Here is a 24,559-nt window from a genome sequence, read left to right as displayed (position 1 = left end):
ACTTCACTGTAATTTTGTTATTAAGAAAGCTTTGCAGAAAACTAATCAGCAGAATTACTGGAATGCTTATTTTAATTGATCTAAGGAGCATCCAGAGGCTTTTTAAAGGCTTTTTTCTTCTTCAGAGCACGCTGCAAATTCAGATGACTAAAGAAGTATTATTTACTAAGAATACATATACAAAAATACATTTGTCTCCCTCTCAGAATGAATAAAAACCTGTCATGCTTTCATAATGACCTCATCCTCCAGGAAGCAGCACCCGCAACCCACCTCTTTCCCTGTGCCCCTATGGAGTTTTCACATAGATAGTAACAAACGAGGTATCTTCATCAGCGCAAACAACCAGCATCTCTGTCAGCACCGGGTAACGCTGCTCAGGTACAGCTCATAAATCCTGCTGGAAGTCACACGAGAAGGAGAAGTACTGGTTTACTAATGACTTGGAACTGGGAGAACTGCGGTGAAAGTCATTTCCAGCTGAGCTGCCTTCGCCTGTGGAAGGCCAGCCACTTCTTGCAGGGCCTCATCAATCCCCTTCCAGCTCAGGCAGCTCTGCGACATATTTTCTGCCAGCTGTGTGCTAGCAGTTTGATAGCAAAAAATGTCGTGCTGATGTTCATGTTGTTGTTTTGCCTAGTTGCCACTGACAAGAGAAGAGATATTGCCATCTGGATACTCTCCGTTGCTCAAGAGAACTGCTTCCACAATTTCAGAATTCTGACATGGCAAATTCTTTAGTAGTGTTTTTTTGTTTTTTTTTTTTAATTAGCCTTATTTAATATAGGACTTAGCCAGATTACTCTTTGCAATTGCCTTTCGTGACTGTTATATTCAATTTTGCAATGCACTGCGATAGAATTAGATATTTTAAAGCATGAAACCATAACAAAAATTTTAATTGCAACAGAGAAACAATTTCCCCCTCTCCACCGTGTATTTGTTTAATGTCAGCTTCCCTTCGTGCATGATGAAATGACACATCCATATTCAAAACCTGAAATATTGATGAAATCTCCTGAGCATCTAAAGCTACAGAGCTGCTTTAACAAAATAAAAGAACGCCTGTCATGTCGCAGCTTCAAAAATAAAACAACTCAATTTACTAAAAATCTGCCCACGGATTACAGCACATAATCCAGCCGTAAGGAAACTTGATGCTTTTCTCACTCAAGAAGAAACTCTCGCCACACCAAAGTCACTGAGAACCTTCCACTGATTTCAACAGGGTGAGCAGCTCTGAGATATTCAGGACTATAATTATGCTTTAAAATTAAAATTATGCACATGCTTTCATGAATATGAAAACCTGTACGGGGTAAAGGCTCAAAGCAACAATTGCAAATGAAGACTCCAGAAAGAACGCGCTACAGTTTGAGATCGATGTGTTACCCAGGAAAAATCTAATTTTAACAGGTCAAACCTATAATTTCTTTTTCCTTAGCACGTCAAAAATCTCACATTTCTGCAGATGTCACAAAGCACTGTTAGGAATGGAGACAGATTTTGCTGACTGAACTAAAGCATAGTTTCTCAGAGTCAGAACCACTGTTTATTTTGAAATGACTCCTACGTGATTATTATCCACTTAAAAGCATAAGCAAACCTTTGGCCGTGTAGCATCTCTCTAATCATTCAATCATTCACAGTACAAAAACAGAGGTTTATGGCATCCATAAGTACTTACCAAAATAAAGGACGTTTTATCTCTCAGTTCTGTTTGTAAATGTTTTATTAAAAAAAAAAAAGTCTTTTAATGCTATTACTCAATACATGTGTAATAATACTTGATAAAGTATCACATCGTAGTAGGTATTTTGGATTCAGGAACATTATGGTTTTAACTAAATTATTAACACTCTGTTCTGCTCTATTCTGTTCTAAATTGACATTTTTCCAAAATTTAAGCAAACTCCTTCTTTGTCAAGGTACGTCATCCTTAAGGCCTTGCAAACTTTTTAGTGATTGAACCAAAACAAAGAGAGAGCTCGGCTTTCTTAATCTAAAGACCACGGTGCTGTTGAGCTTAAAAAAAGTGCCTGTGGTTTTCAAGCAGTTAGTGGCAAATCAGCAAGAAAGAAATCAGAGGAGAAGGAGCACTTGGAAATCAAGACAATTAAAGTGCACGGTTATACTGCCCGAAATTGTATTAAGCTGATCCCAAGAACTTGCTGGACTGTGGATATCTAATACAATTTGGCTTGCATGGAACATACAATCGGACAGAAAGATTTTCTTCCTGAAGTCATCTACAGGATTTACTGAATTCAGATTTTCAAGGGTGGCATACTGCAGCTCTTTGGATATAGACTGGTTTCCTAAGTCCACAAAAAGATGGAGAAGGGGGAAAGGTGTGGAGGGTTGCAAGGTATCCTCGTGCCTTCTCGGTGTTTTAGATGCCAGTACTTTCCAGCTCCCCATCCTCCAGCCCTAATGCAGCGTGCGACCTAGAAATCATAAAGAGTTTCTCTTTATTTGTGTACTGTCTTTGAGTTTGCTGAGATTGCTCCCCTGTTTGTTCTGTGCTGGTAGCCTTGAGGGGGTCCATCTTCTCAACTGGTTCCTCCTCACGGTCCTGGATTTTACTGGCTGGGGTGTTGGCAACTGACTCCAAGGAGGTGCCGGCCTCCTCCAGGTGACTGTAGCCCTTATTGCTGCTGGAATGCTCAGACTGGGAGCTCTGGGAGTCCGTCCTAGTGATGGCGGGGGAAGTCGAGGGAGGTGATTCCCCCAGGTCCAGAGATCTGGAGTGGCTAGAAGATGCCAAGAGGCTGGAGTCCGGGCCTCCCCTGACAACTGGAGACTGAGGTGGCTCAGGGGAAAGGGGACGCCTGGCATCAGGCAAGCAGCTGGTGCTCTGCCGCCTGAGAACCACCTTGTGTCTCCTTGTCCTGTAGCCTCCCTCGACGTGGCTGAGGTCAGTCAGGCTCAGTTCAAACTCCCCCCGTGGGATTTCCTGGGCTCCCCGCTCACCAGGAGGCCTCCGCCAGCCTCCCCCTCTGCCACTCTGTGCCAAGGGCAGAAGAGTGAAAGCACTCAATGAGGATCCAACAATGGAGCTGGCTGTGCTGCGCTGGCCCCAACTCTCTGGTGGGCTGCAGGGTGGGCTGGTGAAGGTGCGGCCAGTATGGGCGGCACGGTCCCGGTAGATGCTGTACACGGCCTCGGCCAGGCTGGGAGGCTGCGGCAAGGTGCAGGAGGAACGCCGTGGTGAGGATGCTAGGTCAGGTGGGGAAAAGGAGGCAGCCAGTCCTGGCGGCCAAGAGCTCTTGGCCAGCATAGCCGCAGCACCCAGGCCTTCACCACCAGGCTTTAGCTCCAGGCCCCGTGACTGCACATAATTGACAAAGCCATTAAGAGGGGCTGAGGCGCCTCCATCCTTTGCCCGCAGGCTGTGGGCATCAATAACAGTGGAATAGAGGTCCCGCAGGTTGATGATCTTGGTCTTCTTATCACGGTTCTCATGCAATACTGCATTGGCACAGATGAAGAGGAAGATGCCAATACCCATGATGAGGGGGCCCAACACCTTCAGCTTGTCTGAATGCAAGTAGCTTGAGAAAAGACGGAAAAGGAAACCCACTGAAGCCTGGGGGGATGAGGAAGTGGGAGGGGACTGCGGGAACTCCTGGCTGGTAGCAGCGGTGGAATTGGCTCTGGGAGATGACACCGGGTAGATCTCTGCTTGTGCCCCTTCTTGGTTCTGGGAGCGGTTCTTAGGGGTGCCACCCTGAGGGGCCAGATGCCTGCCCCCACCAACTTCTCTGTATACCTGGCTGGGCTTGGGCCAGTAGCCTACAACAGCCAAGGCGATGCCCACTAGCAGTACTAGGATGCCACAGAGGGCGATGAGCCCTGAGATGGAGCACAGCTTGAGCTTGCCTTTCACAACCACAACATCATTTTTGCGTTTCTTCTTGGCCTTACGTTTGCGTTTGGGGATTTGGCTTTGTGGTCGCAAGGGATCCTGTTTCCTAGCTGAGATCCTCAGGAGGCCTCCAGTGGCGATCATGGCTGGCTACCCACCCAGGGCGCTGCTCCCTATAGCTGCTCCAGCTCCTGCAGGGAAAAAGAGAAGAGTGTGAGGATCAACGACAGACCTATAGCACGAGTGTCTCTGTTTCTTGTTCGTCCTTCATCTTCCCATTAATTAAACCCCTCAACAAGTAGGATAGGGGTTAACACTAACAGGCTGATCTCTCTTGTCTGTACAGCTTCTGTACGTGAGAAAGACAGGCAGACTGATGAAACAGATGATTAGGCAATTCTACGAAGGGAAGCAGCCATGTGCCCCACTAGACCCTTGGCACACAGCTAATTAATTTCTTTATACTCCAGATAAATGATAGATAGGATAGCATGTGCTAGCATAAACAGAAAATGATCACGCTAGTCTCAGACAGTGCTTGCAAAACACCAGGCTACAGAGGAGGCTGACAGCTTCCCTGCCCTGGAGCCCCATTCCCACAGGGTCTGGGGTTATGCTACACAGCAACTTAACCACACTGTGGTTAATGATGTAATGCAGGAACTAGATGTGAGAGTAAGAAGAAAATTAAAGCAGGAAGGATTACATTTGATCTATAGATACCATTCATTTTACTACACTATTTGCACATTAGTGGGGGAGAGTTAAGCGTATTACCTTTCCTAAATGAGTGGAAAAGAAATCACTGTGAAACACGCAAGGGAAACCAGAATAATAGAAAGCAGTACCCTGTGAAAGTTTCTTCCAAGCCACTTCCTTGGAATTCTATCTGCAATATTTCAAAAAAATCCATCACTTGCCTGTGGTCAGGGAGTGTCAGCTGGACAGCCTCCCGCTTTGGGAGCACGTGTGATGTTCAGGGCAACTGTTATGCAACCACGGCCACATCCCCCCGCCTACGGAGAGGGGAGATGGTGGCTGGTAGGTAGCATGTCACATCTTATTAAAGGAGGAGCAAACCCCTGCAAATCTCACCTGGGGAAAAGGCAAGGATTGCTTATAGAGAAACTGGCAAGTGACTGAACACCTATCATTTATGGCTTTTATTTCACCGATTGTCAGGACTCGTCTATGTGTTCCAGTGACTGAAGCCACAAAATGCACCATGTAGGAACAATTCCTGCGCTGTTGCAATTTTTTTTTTCCCCTGGACTCTCTTCCTCACACACTTCCAAGAAGAAGGTTCCCCTCCCCCCTTCCTAACTGTCCAATTTGGGGTGGTTTAGCTTTGTTTTTTTTTTTTTTCGAGGGAGCAAAAAGATGACAGCACCGAATATAATCTGGTTTATAAAGTTCAATTCATTGCACTGAAAACGGATTAAGCAAGCATCTATTAAAAAAAATCAAAAACAACAAAACCTCTCCTCCTTCCCCTGTTTAGCTTTTAAACCTCATTTCTCCGCTCCTCTATTCCCACATTTTACATGCAGGTGAGGATTCTGTGCCCCATTTACTCCGTTTGAATGTTTTGCTGCGCGCGAGGACGTCGTTACATTACTCTCCGAGGTACGGCGTACTCAAAACAAAGGGCAGGAACGAGAAGTCTCTATCACCGAACTACTTAGTTTAAAAACAAGAGAAGGCAAAAGAAAAAAAAAAAAATAAAAGCATTCCTTGTCGCTGCAAAAGTGTAATTACCGGGGCAGGATTTGCTGTAATCGCCGCTCGCTGATCTCATTCCTTCTCCTGCCCCCCCGACAGGACCCGGTCTCCTCCACAACGACGAAAACAGATGGCAATCATTTCGGAGCTGCCTTCGCAAGACAGTACCGCCCGGCACTGAGTTTTTCCCCGTTTAGAAAGGAGCGCAGAGCACGTGAAGGAGGGGACCGCCACAAGAGCACCAGCGACGGCAACAGAACAAAACAACGCAGGGCTCGGAGACACTTCCAAAAGCTGCGGAGCGAATCCACGAGCCGATGGCGGTGCGCAGACAGCTGCCGCCCCTCACCGAGCCCCGCCGGGCGCCCCGAGGTTCTCACACCGTTCTGACGGACGGACGGGGAATCGAGGAGAAAAGAAGCCGGGCTTCGTGCCCGCCCTTCGGGTACCGCTCTCCGGGCGGCACGAGGAGGGAATCAGCGGCTTTCGGGAGCCGGGCAGCCAGGCTGCGGGGCGCTGCTCCCGGCGGCAGGGGCCGGGGTCTACCGAGCACCGCGCAAAATGGCAGCGGCGCCGCCTAGGGCTCCGCGCCCACTTACCGAGGAAGACCGACGAGAGGTCCGCGGCCGAGCCACCGCGGGGAAGAAACTTTCCGGCCCGAGCGGGCATCCCCGCGCGGCGCCCGCCCCGCCGCCGCCTCACCGCCCCTCACGGCTCCGGGCGGGCGGGCGGCGGGGCTGGGCCGAGCGCCGGGCTCTCCCTCGGCCCCACCGCCGCCGTCCGTCTCAGGTTGCTCGGCGGGAGCGCTGCCCCCTCGCCATGCCGCATCCTTCCCGCCGCGGGGCCGCCCCTCGGCAGCGCCCGCCCGCCGGCCCGGCGGAGCCGCTGTCTCTGCTGCTTAGGGCGGTGCGCGGCTGCCGCGGCTGGCGGCCGGACTCGGAGCCGTTGCTAGGAGACGGAGCCGTGACACAGGGAAATGGCTGCAGGACGGCCGCCGCCGCCGCCCCCCCACCTGCGCACCTGCGCCCGCCCGCCGCGGCCCTGCCCTCACACGGCCCGCCCCCGGCCGCCCGGCTCCGCCCCAGCCGCCACGCCCTGCCCCGCCTCGGCCCGCCATGTCGTGCGTGCTGAGTCGGTGGGGTTAGGTGCCGTCCGGTACTCTCTGCCCCTTTGCCATGGAGAGTTTGGGGGGGGGACTGACCGTGCTTCTTGGGGGATGTTGGAGATGTGCAGCTCCTTCTCATGCCTGCCCCACAGCCACCCCTCACTCCTTGTGAGAGGAATAGGGCACTCCCAAGCACAGGTGTAGCAGTAGGGCTTAGAGTGTGTGTCTTGTCATGTGCTCAGCTATGGTTGTTTTCCTGGTCAAGCAAGCGGCTGACTATGGGAGAGGTGTAGTGTCACTTCCTCTCTGTTCCTCTTGGCCTGTCATTTAGCATCATGGACCTCTCCCAGGCTGCCTAAGGGCTTGCTTCACCAGGTGGCCCTCATCCTCTACCAGCTCTCCAATTTAGGAGCTCACCAGCAGTGTGAAATCATAGAATCATGGTATCACCATGGCTGGAAAAGACCTGCAAGAGCATTCAGTCCACCAGGCCATCTACCACTGATATTTCCCCACTAAACCATGTCCCTTAGGTAGAACAGCTACATGTTTCTTGAACACCTCCAGGGAATCCTCCATCCCACTGCCCTCACAGCCAGTTGTTTCTGCAACTATTTACAAAATACTCATGCTGAATGCACATCTCAAATGACAGTACAGAGGATTTAAAAGGGAGAATGGCACATGCAGCAAGATCAAGGCATTTTTCCCCTTGAGTTTGCAGGAATGATGAGGAAGACAGCCAGGAAGCAGATGAGAAGATGAAGAAGGCAATAAAGGGAGAAAGATGAAAGTCAGAGCTGAGATATGTCAACGTGGTCACACTGGATCTCACATTTTCTGCAGAGACCAGGAAGCAGTATTCTCATCTGAGCATCTTTGTGGAAATTTTGATTAAATTGAAGCCACATTAAGCTGTCACACAAGTGAGATATAATCTAGCACGTCCCATCATACTGCTTGTCTTATTTATTACAAGAGATCGCAGTTCATTGCTTTAGTAGAGCCTTCTTAGAGATTCACTGTGAGCTGGGAAGGGAAATCTTAGGCAGGTATCTCAAAACGTACTGAAAACTCGACCTGTGAAATCTGGGTTTCCTACAAACATGTATTGTGTGGTTTGGTGGGGTGGATGAACAGAACCCACCTTTCTTAAGTGGTCTAGGATAACTACTGAATCTGGAGTGTGTCCCAGCCCAGGCCAAAACAGCCCTATTCTATCTCTGCTTGACCTCTTTTTGCATGGGAGAACTCTGCTTTGTGTAACAACCTGCCAGGAACCAAAAAGCAATAAATAGAATTGTTATGGTTCCAAATGGTGGTGTTTTGTTTTGTTGTTTTTTTAAATGATCCAACACAGAGTGACAAAATTGTAGGAGAGATTATGAATATTCATTTAAGTTTTACATATTCCAGCCTCAGTGATTCTGTAGTTCTATGAATTTTCATCCAGACTGCTACTGCACGCTGTTTACCCCCAACTATCAGTGCCTGATTTGAGAACAAACAAATCCTAAATCTGCACATATGCGTTTTGATCTCAGTTGCAGTCTGTCTACAGAATCACTTGGGGCACATTTCTTTTAGTATATATATAACTTTTGGTTATGCAACAGGCTTGAAATGTAAGATTTATTATTTAAGAACTTCTTATAAAAGTCTGCTTTGAACACTCTCGTTGAACCTGAGCCTTCCGACATTCGATAATTTGCTTTGTGTTCAGCCCAGACTATCACAGAAATCCAAACATATCACATCTGTTTCCACTAGAGACCTGTATCACATCAATAATGCAGCATCATCAGACTCTCCCTGAAAAGCTCCTGTGTTAGAGGGAGAACGAGTGAGTTTTTAAAGGGCAAAGAGCTCTTTTCCCTATCTGAGTCACATTTTCTATTTCTGTCAAACTAAACCATTTTATTTAGCTATCTTTTTATACAACAGCCTTTCCATATTTTCATTGTTAAAGTTTTGAGTGATTAGGCTATCGTCACATTCACAGTTTTCAAATAACTCCTACCAAAATTTGATGTAGGTGAGTCCAAATCCTGGAAAAATAGAAATATGTTCTTGGATGAAAAGTTGCTGAAGCTGTTGTTATGCAGTAGCGAGCAATGCAGTCATAACTGACTCTGCATGGTAAGGACTGGTTCTACAAAGGCAGGATGAATCCCTTAGAGAAAGTTACCATGCTGAGTTACATATCCTTATGCATCCAACAAATTCTTCTTGTTCTTCAACAAATACATTGGGAGCTTTAATGAAACATTTATTTTATTTTTAATTGACATGGATTGTGTGTTCCCAGAAGTGGAATGGTTACAAAAGACAGCTTCCCTATCAGTCTGATTTACTAGTTACTGTTATTCTGTAGTGTTTGAGCACTACTGAGCACTGCTGGCAGTTTCAGAATAAGCCTTACTTTTCTTTAACTTCATGCATGATGATATTTATCATTAAACCATGGTGAACTTAAATATTTATTAGGAATTGCAGAAAAGTTATTAGACCTGGGTTTCCTTTCTCCTCCCCTCCCCTCCTCTTCTCTCCCCTTCCCTTCACTAGTTTTTAAGCATATACTTGTTTTCTTTATATTGTTTGTGCGTAAGATAGTAACCTTCACATGGTCCTTCTTGGAAAATGCTTCAGTACAACCACACCATCAATTTTAGTATATCCACTTGAATAAGTTCCACTCCAAGCTGGCTGAATGTGTCAGCTCTAATCCAGGAGATGTGTAGCCAAGTTAATATATCTCAGCTCTCTGCAGGCCCAAGGTCCAAAAATGATTCAAAGGACAACCTGAAGTACTCGGTGTACTTACAGAAAATATTGCAGGGTCTATGGACTCCAGCCATGGACCAGGAGTTCCCAGTTTAGGGAGAGACCTTACAAAACAAAACAGAGAGCAGGCCCTTACTAGACATACTTGCAGACTGGGCACAAGATGAAAAAAGATTCTTAGACAAGTGCTATTAAAAGCATAAGAGAGAGACATACTGCACAGACTTTAGGTTTTCTTCAGTGATTTATCTTCACAATTTCTCAGATACAGAGTAACAGAAGTCTTGAAGGGTCATTTCCATCTCAACCTACATCCTGCTACCAAGCAGAATGGCTTCCAGTCATAACAGTGGCTCTGGCCTGAAAGCATGTTTTAATTTTAAATTTAGCCTTAGCTTTATTACAATTATAAAAATAAAAGCTGATGTACATTTTGTTTGTGTGCTTCCAAGTATATTGTGCTGGATGCCAAGATTTCCTGTGTCCTTGTCGCTAGAGTTCATAGCCTCATCCTATTCAATAGCTTAGGAAGTTGTAAGAGCATCACTCTCAGCTTGAGCATTGGTCTCGTAGTGTATGCTCTGCCCCATGTGAGCCCCATGTACTTTTTTTTTGTTAGTATATTTCCTATATCAGTGGAGATTCTGATTTGATTAATGATAGAGACTCTGTTATGATTAACAATGATTTGACAACCAGTGCAAAGCAGCACTGTGAATGAGTTATAAGAAATCATTCTCACTGAGAAAATTTATGTTTGAAATCCTTACAGGCCTACAAGAAACAGTGCATCCTTATTGTTTATTAGTTTCATCTGGCTTATTTGATACGTGGTAGAATCAGAGGCAACGTTTCATTGTGCAGCAAACCTGAGTCTAGAAAATCCACTGAGAGTGAATGGCAATTTGCATGTCTGCTCTTCTTTCAAAATTAATTACAGCAGAGATAGACATTGCGGGGAACATTTGTCAGGGTGAAGGATCTCACAGCTATGAAATCTGGTGACTGAAAGGTAAAGGGAATTAATATTTTAAGATGAACAATTTTTAGAGAAAAAAAATGAAGGAACTGCCTGTTAATCTCACTTTTTATTGACAGGTTTTCCTGACAATCTCTGGTAATAAATTTTTATTTTTATTTTTGAGACATTAATGAGACTTGACAATTAAAAATGTACATATTTATAGAGTCGCATCTTTAAAAAGTCTGAAACTAGGGGAGACAATGTTAAATGCTCCTGAGTCAGTTGTGACATGCTGCAGGAAGGCTGTGATGGTTGGACCCTCTGGTTATGAACCATGCTAAGGGCATATGTCACTCAATTGCTTTTAAAGATTCTGTGCATGACTTCTCAGCTGGCTTAAAAAGAAGTAGGAACCATTCAGCCATGTTATTTGCTTTCACTTTTGGTTTGTTGATACTAGACAGCTGCAAACACATATACTTCTGTGCTATTATTTGTGGACTTAAAAAAACATGAAGGCTAGTCATGAATACTTCCCAAACTATTGGCTGGGAAGGAAAGATCAGTGCAGTACTTCCCCCAAATCACTGCAATAAATATATATTTTCTAATGTTGTTCCCCTTTTGCCTAATCCCTTCCTCTACAGTGTAAGCTCTTTGTGCTGGGATCTATCCCAAAACAACTTGTTCTTAATTGCAATGACATTTCTGTGTACAGCCATTTCATGATTAGTATCTCCTTATTGTTTGAACATTTTTTGCTGACAATTTGAAGGTCTACAGCAAATTCACTGGCAGAAATGAATATGTATTTTATAAGATGAGTTTATAAAATAACTAATTTTATCTTCAAGTCTGAGAAATAGTATTTTGAGTCAGCAGGAGCACATTTCTCTATGAGATAATAACATTGTGTATGGGATGAAAGGTTGAAAAATGTTTCTATTGTAAGCGATATTAAAAATAAGTTACTTACATGCCAAAGCACTTGTAGGAGGTGAACATTAGAATACACCAGTAACATATGGCTTCCGCTGTCTTTTTTTTTTTTCCCAGGGCAGTAAGTGCTAAAGAAATTTTTACCCTTGGTAATTTAAAATTGTGGATGTTCAAAAATAAACTTGATACCAGCATCTTTGCAGCTCTGTGCAGGGATTTTCATCTTCACAAGAGAGATGCTTGTGCTTTTTGTCTGCATTGCTCATTGCAAGTTCTGACATCAGAGAGTCCTGGCGATATGAAGATTGCTGAGAGGGAGGAATTGCGGACATTTTGCCTCCTCCACACAGGGCCAGAACATGCATGAAGTGATGAAAGAGCTGAACTGCTCAGCCACGATGAGCTACAGTCACAGCAAGCAGGACTAGTTAGCAGATATTCTACAAATGTAATCATTTCACCATTTCCCCATCTGTTTCTTGTATGCACCTGCTGCTTCCCAGCATATCCTCAGGCTGCTGGGAAGCAGGGCTGTCTTTTCATTACATAAAATGCACAATGACTATGTCAGTTGGGGGAATTCCTCACTGGTCTGGTGAGACACTGGAACAGTGCAATCAAGCATAATCACACTTATAATTAATAATAAGATGATTTGCAGCAATCTTCATGAAAGCACAGTCTATCAGTCAGGAGAATAAGACAATGATTGTATCTTTCCTTTTTAAGAGAAGGGTTGTCTCAGACCAGTACTCACTACATACTTACATACTTGTGCAGCTTGATAGGTGTCTTTGCCCTACATTATTAAGGGATTAACTTAGCATTTAATAAATGGAAACTATTACAGTATAATTTTTATATGCTGTCAAAAGAGATTAACCCAAATTTTTGACCTGTTTTTTTTTCTTTCCTTTTTTTTTTTTTTTTTTTTTTCCCCATGCCGTTTTCCTTTCTTCACGACCTGCAATCAGGTTTTACTCAACAATGGACATCTAATTGTCACTGAGAGAAGACCACAAGGTAATATAGAGTACTTATCCATTACTGATAGTTTTTATATACTGTTAACACAAATTGTCACAGCGCTCATGAACTGTGAAGGCCCTTAAAGCTCCATGCTTCAGGGCTACCACCTTCAAGTGATACCAGATCTACTCAGATTTGAGGGTCAGATTTGCCCAAGACTTAATGGCACATTTTGGCAACAAACGAGAAGTCAGAAAACACACAGAAGACTCTGATGGAGGAAGCCTTGTGTTGCCAGAAGACAACAATCATCTTGTTTCTGACAGTTCTTCACAGTTTCTCTCTGGAGAAAGGAAGTCAGGGTAAAGTCAAGAGCATATCCTAAATACTCTACAGACTGTTGCTAAGCAGCATAGGTGTGACCAGCCAGAGGATTTCTTTCTTGTGATAGGAACTAAACCCTTCGGAGGCTGAGTAGCACAATTGTGAAACGTAGAGTTATTTGAGATCTGCCATGCTTTGGACTGCCAGGATCAATATGCTCATATATTTTCTCATCAGTCACATTTGTCATTTTTTGTTTGTTTGTTGTTGTTGTTTTGTTATTCTGTGTGACAAACATAGCAAAGAATATTTTTATAATCCTGTTAAAACTCTTAAAGCAATTTAACAGTGAGCAGTAGGTACTAAATCCTAAAAAGATACAGAAAAAAAGTCATATTCAGAATTAAAACATGATCTCTGTAGTTAATGACACTTTGGCACTCAGACCACGGGGCGTTGCTTACTGAATGTAATTAATAACTATTTAGAAGTACTTGACCACTATTAATTTGCTATTGATTATACATTATACCTCTACTTTGATTTTGAATGGCAGTGTTGCGGTGTTGAAGTATATCAATCAAATGCTTGATATTCCACTAATCATTCGCAATCCAATTTGTAACTTTAAAGGCATCAAATTATCTAATCCAAAAAAAACCCACAACTTGCTAAGTTTCTTTTCTACAATGACAGAAGTGAGCTGAATTTTCAGAATGACTTAGATCTACAGGAAACATCCAATTTCTTGCCCAAATCAGAAGATATTCCCAGCAAAGACCTGGGCAGGCTGGATAGTTGGGTGGAGAGGAATTTTATGAGGTTCAACAAGGGCAAGTGTAGAGTCTTAAACATGGAGAGAAGTAACAGGTTAGTGGTTGACCTGCTGGAAAGGGGCTCTGTAGAGATGGACCTGGGTGTGCTGGTGGACAACAGGTTGGCCGTGAGCCAACAGTGTGACTTTGTGGCCGAGAAGGCCAATGGGATCCTGGGGGGCATTCAAAAGAGTGTGGCCAACAGGTTGAGGGAGGTGATCCTCCCCCTCTACTCTGCCCTGGTGAGGCCTCATCTGGAGTGCTGTGTCCAGTTTTAGGATCAAGAACTTCAGTTCAAGAACTGAATTTCTATAGAGAGTCTAACAAAGGTCTACAAAGATTACTAGATGCATGGATCATCTCCCTTATGAGGAAAGGCTGTGACACTTGGGACTGTTTAACCTGGAGAAGACTGAGGGGGGATCTTATCAATGCTTATAAATATCTAATGGCTGGGAGTCAAGTGTATGGGACCAAGCTCTTTTCATCAGTGCCCAGTGACAGGACAAGGGGCACAAACTGAAACACAGGAAGTTCCATTTGAGCATGAGAAAGATCTTCACTTTGAAGGTGATAGAGCACTGAAACAGGTTGCTCAGAAAGGTTGTGGAGTCTCCTCCTCTGTAGATATTCAAAACCCACGGAGATTCTTTCCTTTGCAACTTGCTGTAGGGAACCTGCTTTAGCAGGGAGCTGGACTGGGTGACCTTCCGAGGTCTCTTCCAGCACCTGAAATTGTGTGACTGTGATTCTGTGAAAGCCAACATGTACAATCTTTTCTTTACTATAGGAAACATTTTCCTGAAAGAGTGAAACAGAATAAATTAAAAGGGATTAGCAATGTCACATAGCTTGCTGTTTCTTTGCCTTCATTACCAAATAATATTATCTTCTTAACTTTTAGAAGAAAAAACTAATGGAAACATGTTGCTCTAATCTTTTCAACACTCCCACTGGGGTAGGCTATGACCTGGTTAATCTGTACATCTGAACCAAAGTCAATTAATTTACTATAAAATTTCATCAGAGACAATAAAAGGGAAATCTGGCCTGCAGTTGCGGTGGGATTAGAGATGTGAAGAGAACAACTAGATTCCAGTCCCAAATCTTGAGCACTAGCTCTGCTGTTTTTTGAAGTCAAGTCAGAGCTTTGAGAATCGATAGGTTTGGGCACTCCTGAAAAATGGGGATATCTTAGATAGGAGGAAAGTGCATTCCTCATTCTGTGATGCAGTGTGTAGATGATTTATAGCCTATGTTTATATCTTTAATTTTTTTGGAAATAATTTTGCTGAGTTTTAATTGTAGATATTAATGGTACAGAGAAGGTAATTGTGCACTATGGCACTCAAAAAACAGAACCTGAAATTCTTTTTATTTTTAGTTAAATTTATTTGTGAGTAGATTGGCCTATATTCCACAGAAGGGTGGAAATGGCCTTTTCATGCTTTTTTTTCTCTTTGCTTGTTTGAGTATTTTGGCAATGAAATTATGCTCTTTATGTACATTGGTTAGAAAGCCTCAACTCCTTCATTTACCAAACATACTTTTTTTTTGTGCATGCTTATTACTCATGCATAGCCAGGGATATAAGGATCACAGTTGCATTAAAAGTTATTTATTTAAATTTAAATATAACCAATCAGAGCTTATGAAAATATTAAACAGACATTTCCAAGTAAAAAAACCTGAAGGTGTAAATCAGGCCATGGCTAAATAATTGCCTTTTGGTAAGGACTCAGCTGCAGTCTGAGCACATACACTCTTGGTTATCTTTACTGTTCCTAGATGTCTTTGCCATGAAAGGCTGTCTCAGTTCCTGAGGATATACTGCAACACAAGTAGGTGGAACTTATCTCACCTAACTCTGGAAGGCTGTAACATGCCTGTGTCTTTTCCAGAGTGTGACAGATCTAGGCTTCTGTAGGAGCGACAGTTTGAATTATTTTCTGCAATTACCTGTTTCCTCCTATTGATTATGGTAGAAACCTAAACCCTAGATTACCATGTTGAAGATTTTCACATTACAGACTTTACCCTCTGTTTTCCCTCTGGTGTAGTATTTACATGGCTTCCCATGAATCATTTTTGCATAGCATCATGAGAACTCAGCATAGTGACAGGTCTCATTGTCAAATTCTGCAAATATCCATTCTGCATCCTTTTATATCACAATCTTTTTTTACTACATCACAGTATCTTGTTATGTATATACATCAGTGTCTTCACACATCCCTTTTTACTTTTAGTATGAGCATGGATCCTTGAAGGAATTCTGCATTTGTCTTGTAGATTGGCTATCTTTCCCTGTATCTGTATTAACTTTTTTTTTTTTTTTTGAGAGAGAGAGAAATTAATGAATAGGACAAACACTTCAGAATAATTATATTTCAGACCTTATTGTATTTCACTGAGCAGCATTTCTGAGAATAGCAAACTCCCAAGTGGCAGAATTACATTGTAGTGGTGACTTAAATAACCAGAAGCAGTCTGAGAATTTTTGGTGTGGAAAGACACTGTTGAAGTTGTATAGCATTTGCTCCAGCCTTTCATAAAAGATAAGAGAATGAGAGATGCTTTGGTAATAAGTGAAAATGAAAATGCATTGACTGCATTATGAAAGCTTGCTAACCTGATCTGCTTTTGATCCGTAGGCACTATGCCTCCTGATAGGCATAGTGGAAAAGCCATGAAGGAGGTCATAGATAACCACATATTTAAGACAACTAAGCATATAGTTATTCACAAAATTGTGATCCTGGAAAGCGTGTTTGTAATAATGGAGGATTTGGAAGCCGTGGTAGAAGTGTGGCCTACAAACACTTACTCTAGTTTCCTTATTCCTCATCTTATCTCTTTTATTCATTTACTCACAGTCCTCATTTAATCATTAGCATACACTACTGAATCGCTTAAGATAGTTCTCTGACTAGAAAACTACATAAAAAAAGGCTCATAAAGTTCATTTTAGCAATAAAAATGCAGGTGGTGTTATTCTTTCCTGATTGTCATAATCAGCATGCTGGGGACTCAAATACCTGTAGAGATCTAACAAGAAAAGAAAAAAAAAGAAATATTGATGTATCTGCTAAAAAGTGTATTTATAGGATTTATTAAAGCAGGAAGTAAGTCACAATCACCTAACATGAAGGACATCATCTTGATTATGAACTCTGCATGACTAAACTTTAGATAATCAATCAATAGTGTCTGAACCCAAAAGACTTGAATGTAGGTTTAAGTATTTTAACTTTGGCTTTTGTTGCTCTTTTTCTATAACTTTGTGTATGCCCTTTCTCAACATGAAATTAGATAATATCAACTTTAGTTAAGTGCATACTGAAAGGATCTGTTACTTTGGTTAAAGCAGTACTTGTCACTTGGGACCTTATGAGGATCTCTGGCACAGCACTAGTCTTCCACAGTCAGGTTGGCTCCTGAGGCTCCCGCAATGTCTCCTTCACAGGAGGTACCCCATTAGCAAGGTTATAGCAAGTATTAACTTCTGTAGACCAGGGAAAGTCACTCCACATGCAGAGATAAAACCCTGGCTCCTTTTTGTGGCCCTTTACAGGTTCTTTCTCAAATATAGTGGAGTTATGTTTCTTCTATTTTCAGTGTTTTTTTGTTGATTTTTTTTAAGAGTTTCTCAGCTCTAATGGTAGGGAAAAGACTTACTAAGAATCATGGGGGATCAGATAGAATACTGATTCATTGAGGTCAGTGTTTTCTCTCTCATAATAGCCTGAAGAAAACGGAGGGGGGGAAAAAAAAACAACTCACTGTAGTACTGTGCTGTCTTGTTTTCTTCTCCTTCCAACTATTAAAAAAGGTAAAAAAATATCAGTCTGAAAATAAGTGAGCTAATAAATATCTGAAACAAGATGAAACACTTTGTTGTTGTTAAAGCATTAATAAATATTTTGTTTGCAGGGGAAGATCAGTTTTTTCTTGAGATAGTTAAAAGAACATTCTTGCCTAAAATAGTGATTTTTTTTTTTTTTTTTAAACTAATTTGATTCTGGAGAATGTACTGCTTTTACTGAGTAACCATCTGTCCTCAAAATGCTCATGCAGCTGATCAGAACCAAAACTTACCCCATCCCTCATGTATGCAAGTGAGTGACTGAGGCAAAGATGCAGAAGAATTCTCTTTGAAGAAAGAAGAATCTTAAAAGGGACAGACACTCTAATTTGAAGTCTAGGTAGAATTCCCATTTAATTGAAATAGAGAATAATGAAGGAAGGCTGATATGGATAGATTTTACTTACGGCTTATAGAATCATAGAATCACCAAGGTTGGCAAAAGCCTCCAAGATCATCCAGTCCAATTGTTCGCATATTGCCAATTTTTCCTACTATACTATGTCCCTCCGTACCACATCTACACGTTTCTTGAACACCTCCAGGGTCAGTGACTCCGCCACCTCTCTAGGAAGCTTTGCCAGCACCTCTCACCTGACCTCTCTTGGAGAAAATGTATTTCCTAACATCCAGCCATGATTCTGGAAATGGGATTATGCTACTTCATCAAATTTAGACGTGTTACAAGTAAATTAGTGGGAGTAAAGACAAATGTTCTTCTTGATTGTTCTCTGAAACAAAAAAAGAATGCAAAAATATTATCTGAGCAAGAAAAGCACATCACAGAGCATTAAATGTTATGGTGACAAGTTACTGTGATGGATTTCTACCCTACAGAGCTTTGTGCAGATATTTTACAGTTAGTGATAAAATAAATTGGATGCTTGGCATTTACGTAAATGTGATCTGGAAACCAGTGGAATAGGTAAGAAAATTCTTCTATTGACTTTTCACTAATTGATGTGAAAAACCAGGGGACAGATTTTGTTCCTAGTCATAGCTATATAAATCTTCAGTAATGCTGATCTCAATAAATGATGAAATTGATGTAACAGAAGTTGGCCTTTGCGTTTCAGATAAGTGAATCTTCAAATCTGTGCACTATTAGTTTTACTATTCACAACATCTGCTTTTGCAATTTATTTTACCTAGAGAGTAGCTTAAAATGCTGCATGTAAACTGACACTTGGGGTGAACAAAGTTTAAATTTGGAATAAAATGAACAGAGGTTACTTTTAGTGCACTGTTATATCATTGAATATAAATGAAACTAACTCCTCTCCAGACAACAGTCATCCAACAGACTAGAAACTTTAAGATCCAACTCCTAGGAAACCCAGCCAGAACTCATGGCTTCCATGTAAACAACTCTGGGGATGTCAGAAAGCCTTTTACACCTTAACATTCGCAGACCTTGGCAGGCTACATTCAACTGCAGAAAGAACATGGTGTTATGAGACACTCAGTATTCCATGATCCTGGGATGCTGCAATCTCCCAAAACGTTCTGCCACCGCAATGTGAGATAAAGTTCTTGTTAACGTAAGCAGTGCTGCTCCATTGCAATGTTTAGTGAAGTCACCGTCAAGTTATGAAACAGGAAGTGACCAACTTCTGGCTTCTTTTTCCACAGCCAATCCACTTATTTCAGAGCATCACCCTTGAAGAACGTCATAGATAGGTATGAGGATATCCTAGAATTTCTAATTCCACTCTCGCACTTGTCAAGAACTGCTGTTGTTAGCTCCCACTCACTGACAAGTGTCCAACACTTCATTTGTATCCAACATCAAAAAGCTGCAAACACAGAGCTGAAACCTGTCTGGGCTTGCAACTTAATTTGAAGCAATTTCTCAGCCGTACAGTCTACAGAAAAAAAAAAACAAAAAAAAAAAACCCAGTAAGCAGGAATAGAAAGCCAGTAGAAATTAGCAGCAGTGTTCTGCAACACTGGGTAAGACACAGCTGCTATTTATTTTTTGCAAAGCAGCATTTTGTTTAATCCTTCATAAGAGTACAAAATGCATTCTTAAATCACTGTCTTGAAAAACAGATTTTTTATATTTTCCATAACTTTCCAATGCTTTTCCTTAAGTCTTTAATGAAAATATAGTACAACTGTACATTTTGTCATTACATATTTTGGCTTCCTTAAAGCATGATTTTGCAAAATATTGGGATGACTAGTTAGTCTACCGTTTGACAAAGAGTTTAAAAACTGGATTAAAGTCATTGGTTTCTAAAGCATCCAGACCTACCACTGAGCAAATAGGTTCATTTTTATAACATGTTTTGTTTATGAATATCAATTATCAGCTTAGTTTGCCTTCATTGAAGAAAATGTAACATTGCTGATAAACATAAGAAACAGTCAGGCTTCTTTTGAATCTATTAACCCAAACTGCTTGCAGCCTCCAACTTCAACATAAGCATCCATAACCACTTAAGTAAATGGGATTTTTCTGACTATTGTTCAGTGTTTTTAAGAGAATTTATTTGTGTGGGACAAGAGAAGAAACAGAATATGCTACAGAGAAGAAAAAAGTGAACAACCAGAGCCAAGGGACATGGTCTGAATAAACACTGAGAATGTGACTCTGAGTTGAATACAAAGCCTTAGGATTAATGTCGGCTGGAAAACAGTCTGGAAATAAGGCCAAAGTGCTAGCCTTCTTCTTTCAAGTATATTTCACGCTTTCCAGTGTGATGGCTTGCGGTCAGGGAAGGTAATATTTGCTTATTAAAATAGAGGACTTTTTATTATGAGGAAAGGAAAACCTATGAATTGCTAGAATTGCTAGAAAAAAAATACCTTTAAGCAAATGTTGTACCCTCCTGAAAATGGTGTAATAATATGAGATTTTGTTATTTAATTTGGTGCATCCACAATTATGAGCTCGATTCACCTTACATATTTTCTGAATTGTGCAAAAATCATTTGTCTTCAGAGGCTATCTGGAAAGTAATTATTGCCCCAGCTCTGAAATTACCCTTCCAGATTTTGCCTTGCTATGGCTATGTTCTTGAATAGACACACTCAAAACACAGCAGAGAAATAAATACAAAATATTATTACCAACATTGTCTGCACCCATTTCTTAAAGCATGGGTGAGTCAAAATTAGATAGCTCACAACAGAGCTAAATATAACTCAGTTTTTGAAATGGAATGCATGATATCAATATTCAAGGTCAGAGCTTGAATAAAAGTTCAACTGTCAGGGCATAACTTAAAATCCCTACTTGTTTTGACACTGGTATATTAATAAGACAGAAACTAATAAACACGTGGGCAACGATGACCATGCTATCAGTATATCAGGTATGACATCAATTGATATATGTGGGTGATACTGGTGAAAGGACAATCAGCCAGTCTGAAAATCTATTTGCCTTTCAATCTCTATATTATTCTGTTTGGCTGATGCCTTGAGTGATGACAAACGTATTCTTTTCCTTTAGCAGTTATTCAAACTATTCTATGGGACTATTCCTTTATAACAAATTATGACTCCAATTTTGTGCTTGGCTGAAAACGAGCAATTAATCATGGTAGTCATTAGTCACAGGCTCTGTAACTGGAGAAACAAACCTCCATATTCACAGATGCATGAGGTCTATTCATACATGTTAGAATTTTCTGCTTATTTACTGCATATATTTTTTGAAAATATGATATCCTTTTTTTTTTTTTTTTTTTTTTTTTTTTTTTCTTTCATGACTTGAAGAGCACTGGGAATCAAAGGGCTTATGGGGTGAGGTAAGTTTTGTACTACGTGCTTTCAATAATTACTGTAGTAATGAAAAAGAATCCTATTCTTCCTCTCCAAGTTACAAAGTACTTCAAAACATGGTAAGAAAGAGTCATCAATGCAGGAACTTGCAGTTAAAAGAACGACTCTTTAAATGTGCTAAATTTGATTTACTATAAATAATTGTTCCAGAGTTAATCTCTCTTTGAAGATCTGAATCAAATGCTACTTGCTATTTGGTAAATATTTTCAGGGGCTTGTTACTAGTCAGCAAGGAATTGAAAACAAGAAGGAAAAAGAGTTGAGAATCTTGTAAGAAACCTTGACAACAACTTTCTTTTGTTATCCTGCACAAGCACTTTTCAAAAGCACGTAGGGGAATGCTGGAGTATAGTGAATAGGGACTTAACTGGAATTGAGCTGAAAGGAAAGGGAAACAACTGCATTTGATTCTGCTCTCACATGCTTTTGTTGCAGTCATAACTGCACAGTGTCAAATATAAATTTATCTTGATGCAAATGAGAGAAAGCGTAGGTGCTAGGCTTGGATGTTTTGGAAACCAACAGCAGACTGAAGCTGCTATAAAATACAGGTGCTGAAGCACTGGGAGCTAGAGCCTGTTTTATTGGAGTGGACCTCTTAACTGACAAAACCAAGTCTGCTCAAAGGCTGGTCTTGAGTTGTTCTCTTTCTTCAGGCTCAGTTTTGTTAGATTAAATAATACATCTGTTTCTAAGCACTACACTCCCTGGGGGAGAGCTCCTTCTCTGAACGTGAGGTTGGCCGTGCACTGAGTGCGAGATGGACCGAAGAGGTCTCACGCGGCTCCATTTGTTCCATAATCCTATGGGCTTGAGGAACTGCTTTACATTGCTTTACATGAGGAAAATGGTGCAGTTTGATGTCAATTTTGATGTAAGCTGCAGAATTATTTTTACTGCATGGGCAAAGAAAAAAGTGTGCTTGTTTTCCTCTATTTGGATTAGTTTACATTGTGATGTAGAATGTTTGTGTGTCTTCTGCACTTTTTTGGCCTTCAAAATTTGAACTTTCAAACCTTCTTTTGGTTAGCAGCAGTATCACTATTGTCAGTCCAAATATAACCATACCTAAATTATTATTTTTACTGTTTCAGTACTAAATTTGGCCTGACCCATTTAAGTCATTTTTAGAGACAGATTTGCATTTGAGCTGGTTATGTGAATGCCAAGTTTCAGCCTACAATGGCTGAAAACAGCTGAATAGTGAAATAGCGAGTGACACTGTTTATAAAGGAAACAGCTCCTGACCCCTGATGACAGCTCCGTGAATGTGATGATACAATTCTTTGAGGATGTTCAATCTTGCTCGCTGTTATTACTATGTAGATTCCTAATTTGTTGACTTCCTTCATCCTCAGAACATATTCTGCATTTCACATTTTTCCATTACTGATTTTCATTTCTGTCTGTTTCCCTTGAGAGATATCTTGTGAAGGACCACAATATTTACAATATCATCTATATTTATTTTCATAGTTCTGCATTCTGCCTTCAGACATAGCCTTCAGATAGAGATTTTGCAATGTTATGCAATAGCATATTTTTCCTAGGCCTTGCCTTCATCCAGATGGTAGGTTGCTATTAGACTGTGTAGCAGTGAACATGACTAGTCCTTAAACTAGCCCAGCAGTGCTGATCAATGCATATGTGTGTATATAGATGTGTGTGTGTAAGTACGTGGGATGTACACAAGTGCTTCACAGGGGGTGCAATATTATTTTTTCTTCCTTTTTTTTTTTTTTTTTTAATTATTTCTTTCTCTCTCCAGCTCTGTACATTTTCATTCACTCCTGTGAAAGTGAATCTAAGCTCTGGAGAAAGCAGACTCATGATCAGGTTCACAGTCCCCATGCTGCTGCCTAACTGTCCGTCTCACGCTGCAACTCTAATTCACAGGGAACAATACAATCAGATTCAAGAATTCTGATGAAAAGCTGTAATGGTAAAGTATGAATGTCACCTATGTGTTGGACAAAAGAAACGGTCTATCATTTTTCGTGAAACATAATTTTTTGTATTTGGAACATACTCATTCACTATTTCGAAAACAAAGAAAGACAAAGTGATATTTTGGTGGATAATGGTATTATTTCTTTAAACTGAGACTCTAAATGCTCAGCTACCCATTCATGTATGCATGGATGAAGGGATTTAAAGCACAAAGTTTTGAAAGGTTTCAGATAAAATATACATCCACTCATCCATAACTCTGAATGTGCAGCAGTATGCAATATTCATGTTTGTCACTGGAAGTGAGTACAGAGCTAAAGAGAAGGAAGGGCCTCTGTTCTCTACAGCATTGACTAAATGTCTATTACTCAATATATTAACATTATGTGAAGAAGATGTTTTGGAGAAAACAACTATCTTTATTCTATGTCAATGTCTATTTATGAGATTTGATTCAGTTTTCTAAGCGTTGCTTCTTGCCTTCATGCTTAATATTGAGAGAGGCTATTTCTTCTGTAACAACTCTGTGAGATCCTTCAAGATTATTTTTGATCACGAACCATTCAAAGACCAAGATGAGCAATGCAATAAAGAACGGTGCTGGAAATTCAGCAGTAATTTCAATTAGGGAAAAAAGAAGGGAGAGAAAGTAAACAAGGTGCAGAAGAGACCATAGAAATTTACATAAAGTCAGGCTTTCTACATGACTGGAGTTTTACCCATGAATACATGTTGCCTTATTATTGGGACTATACTGTATCTCCCAACACGATAGATTGATGTTTGAGAATATCTTTGAATGTATGAACTTAATTAAGATATTTTTTTGTTGGTCCAAATTCACAGTCTTTAGTATTATCTTCTGATTTACTGGGGTAATATGACATTTTAGCTAAGAAATCCTGTCTTGTTTGTTGTTGAATGAGATAGGATGGCACTCAACCAATTGGTTCTTCTGTAGCTTTTACAAAGCCTTTGGTTTAGCCTTGTTAGACGTTTTGTGACTCAGAATTTATGCACTGTTTGAAGTGTCTCTTTATACATTATTCATGTTCCCATCAGCACAATATTGAATTTTGATTTCCTTCCAGGGATTGGAAAGGAAATGAGGGAGAAAAAGATGGTATATATATATTTTTTTTCTTTTGCTCAGACTTATCTGACCATTGACCTACTTTACTTACTTAAATATCATGAGTGACACCACAAGTGGACTGATGACATTACTTCTACAGATATCTGCATACACGCAAAATTAAAAAGGAGGGAATACAGTCTGAAAGAGACAGACAAATTCACCCTTGGAATTATGCTAGAAGCATAGACTGTATTGCATTTTCTTATGGCAGAAAACGAACAAGTAAATTTGTGTTAGCAAAAAACTGCTATGATCTTTCAAGAACTAAGGCTTGGGCAGTGCTGCGAAGACCTAAGGAAATTTGAAAAGGGCTTTTTTTTTTTT

At 41.0% G+C, this 24,559-nt stretch overlaps 2 protein-coding genes across 3 annotated transcripts; one reads left to right on the top strand and one right to left on the bottom strand.

Annotated features, from left to right (window-relative positions):
• Positions 1-1,714: 1,714 nt before the first annotated feature.
• Positions 1,715-6,483, bottom strand: TMEM200C (transmembrane protein 200C). 2 transcript variants are annotated; one of them, XM_040695928.2, is made up of 3 exons: positions 6,190-6,483; positions 5,627-5,976; positions 1,715-4,059 (listed from the first exon to the last, which is right to left on the bottom strand). In XM_040695928.2, the coding sequence occupies exon 3, from the start codon at positions 4,010-4,012 to the stop codon at positions 2,393-2,395; it is 1,620 nt and encodes a 539-aa protein (XP_040551862.1). In that variant the 5' UTR covers positions 4,013-4,059; positions 5,627-5,976; positions 6,190-6,483; the 3' UTR covers positions 1,715-2,392. The 2 variants fall into 2 exon arrangements, with proteins under 2 accessions (XP_040551862.1, XP_004939809.3); XM_004939752.5 differs by lacking the exon at positions 5,627-5,976.
• LOC121109836 (atherin-like) lies at positions 5,987-7,636 on the top strand. The gene is made up of 2 exons (XM_040695929.2): positions 5,987-6,745; positions 7,420-7,636. The coding sequence occupies exon 1, from the start codon at positions 6,152-6,154 to the stop codon at positions 6,719-6,721; it is 570 nt and encodes a 189-aa protein (XP_040551863.1). The 5' UTR covers positions 5,987-6,151; the 3' UTR covers positions 6,722-6,745; positions 7,420-7,636.
• Positions 7,637-24,559: the final 16,923 nt, after the last annotated feature.

The sequence above is a fragment of the Gallus gallus genome, chromosome 2, assembly GCF_016699485.2.
Source record: "Gallus gallus isolate bGalGal1 chromosome 2, bGalGal1.mat.broiler.GRCg7b, whole genome shotgun sequence".
Lineage (NCBI taxonomy): Eukaryota > Metazoa > Chordata > Aves > Galliformes > Phasianidae > Gallus > Gallus gallus.
This window is presented reverse-complemented; position numbering and strand designations above follow the sequence as displayed.

What these genes read in the sequence shown, in the direction of transcription:
- LOC121109836 (XM_040695929.2), top strand. Translation starts at nt 6,152, where the DNA reads ATGGCAGCGGCGCCGCCTAGGGCTCCGCGCCCACTTACCGAGGAAGAC.
- TMEM200C (XM_040695928.2), bottom strand. Translation starts at nt 4,012, where the DNA reads ATGATCGCCACTGGAGGCCTCCTGAGGATCTCAGCTAGGAAACAGGAT.